The following is a 1980-nucleotide window of genomic DNA, read 5'->3' on the forward strand; positions in this document are numbered from 1 at the left end:
AGAATGAGACAAAAGCAAAGATGAGTAGGGACTGAGTGAGTATGGAGTTATATAGGTAATGGTGAAAGGAAGAGTGTATTATATTTTAGAGATAGGAGGAACAATGGATGTAGACCAAATAGTGTCTTGGCTTCATCAGACACTGTGTCAGAGGAGACTGGCAATAGGGTTATTACCGTTTTCTGATGCCTGGTTGGAGGTGGCCAAACTAAAGACAGTACATACATATGTGCCCCGTGTCTTGTTTGGCCTTGCACTGTTGCCACGCCTTCTCTTTTTGTTCTACATTCCAAACATTTCCATGTCGCTCGCACACTTTATTATTTCTTTATCTCTCTTCTGCATAATGGGAGTAATTAATTTGATAAGCGTGTGTTTGGTGTGTTTGGTTGAGCGGTGAAGAAAATAGATTTTGAATGAAATGGTTATGTAAAAACTATTCTCGTTTAAAATGGATTGAAATTAATGTGATATATGTTTAGATAAAGAATTTTAAAAATAAGTTGAATTATAAATTTCAGCATAAGATTTACATTTAAATTTAAAAACTTCAAATCATAACTTTAAGTTCTAAAAAACATAATAAATTTTACTAGAGAGAAACCAAGCATGTCAAAATTACTTCTCGTGATGGAACATTCAATCACACAATTGATAAACAATGAAGTATGTGGAGAAAGAGATAGTGAGGGAGAAAAGAATGCGAGAGAGAGAGAGAGAGAGAGAGAGAGAGAGAGAGAGAGAGAGAGAGAGAGAGAGAGAGAGAGAGAGAGAGAGAGAGAGAGAGAGAGAGAGAGAGAGAGAGAGAGAGAGAGAGAGAGAGAGAGAGAGAGAGAGAGAGAGAGAGAGAGAGAGAGAGAGAGAGAGAGAGAGAGAGAATTAATGGTGGAATGATATTTTTCACTACAATTGATGAGAATGTCTCAAAGACATTTATACAAATATTACAAAGTGATTGGGACACAAAACACACAATTCAAAAGCATACAAAAGCAACAAAAAAACGCGCATGTAACCCGTTACGGTTGATACAAAATAGAAAAATGTCATTATGTGTAATCAATTACCGCGAATGCGTTACCAGTTACGTCAACTCTAAAAGTGTTTTTCCCTTTCCAAAAGCGCTTTTCAACAAGATGTAACTGATTACACCTCCGTGTTAACCAGTTACAACACTTGAATTACTTAGTTTTCACTTAACACACCACCTTAATTCAAGTGCTCTAAGTCTTTCATGCTCATGCTCATCTTCAACCTTTTGAACACATCATTAGTGACTCCCTTAATCAGCAAATCACCAACTTGGTCTTCACTTCTACAATATCTCAATCTTAACTTTACTTCACTAACAAGCTCCTTCAAGTAGTGAAACCTCATTTCAATGTGTTTGCTCCTCCCATGTGCAATTGAGTTCTTAGCAAGACTAATAGCAAAAATATTGTCAACCAAGACCATAACAGCCCCGCCCTCATTGCTGCACATCTCCTTCAATAGATTCATTAGCCACATGACTTAGCACACACATAACAAAGCGACAATATGCTCGGACTCACAAGACGAGAGTGCAACTACTGGATCCTTCGTCGAACACCATGAGATTGGTGTTCCACTGAACATAAAGATGTATCCAGCATAGACATTCGATCATCTTTATTTTCACACAAATTGGAATCGATAAAATCAAGTAAATTGCATTTTCTTCTTGTATCCGCTGCAGGAAAGAGAATTTCGTAACTAATAGACCCTTTTGACGTATCTGAGGATTCTCTTGACTGCTGCCAAGTGAAACACCTTCGGTCTCTCTATGAATTTACTCGCAATACTGATACTTAATGCCAAATTTGGTCGCGTATTGCACAAGTAACGTAATAATCTAATCAACCTTCTATATTGAGTTGGGTCTACGTCTTGCTCCTCTTCATTCTTTGACAGCTGTAACCTTGGTTTAGCATGTGCAATGACAGCATTACAATGCTCCAT

General features: G+C 37.5%; 1 protein-coding gene across 1 annotated transcript; it reads right to left on the minus strand.

The window, feature by feature from the left end:
* Nucleotides 1-1209: 1209 nt before the first annotated feature.
* On the minus strand, nt 1210-1980 carry LOC131637657 (uncharacterized). The gene is made up of 2 exons (XM_058908263.1): nt 1792-1980; nt 1210-1485 (listed from the first exon to the last, which is right to left on the minus strand). Exons 1-2 carry the CDS (start codon nt 1978-1980, stop codon nt 1210-1212), a joined length of 465 nt encoding a protein of 154 aa, XP_058764246.1.

Source organism: Vicia villosa, unplaced genomic scaffold (genome assembly GCF_029867415.1).
Source record: "Vicia villosa cultivar HV-30 ecotype Madison, WI unplaced genomic scaffold, Vvil1.0 ctg.002061F_1_1, whole genome shotgun sequence".
Lineage (NCBI taxonomy): Eukaryota > Viridiplantae > Streptophyta > Magnoliopsida > Fabales > Fabaceae > Vicia > Vicia villosa.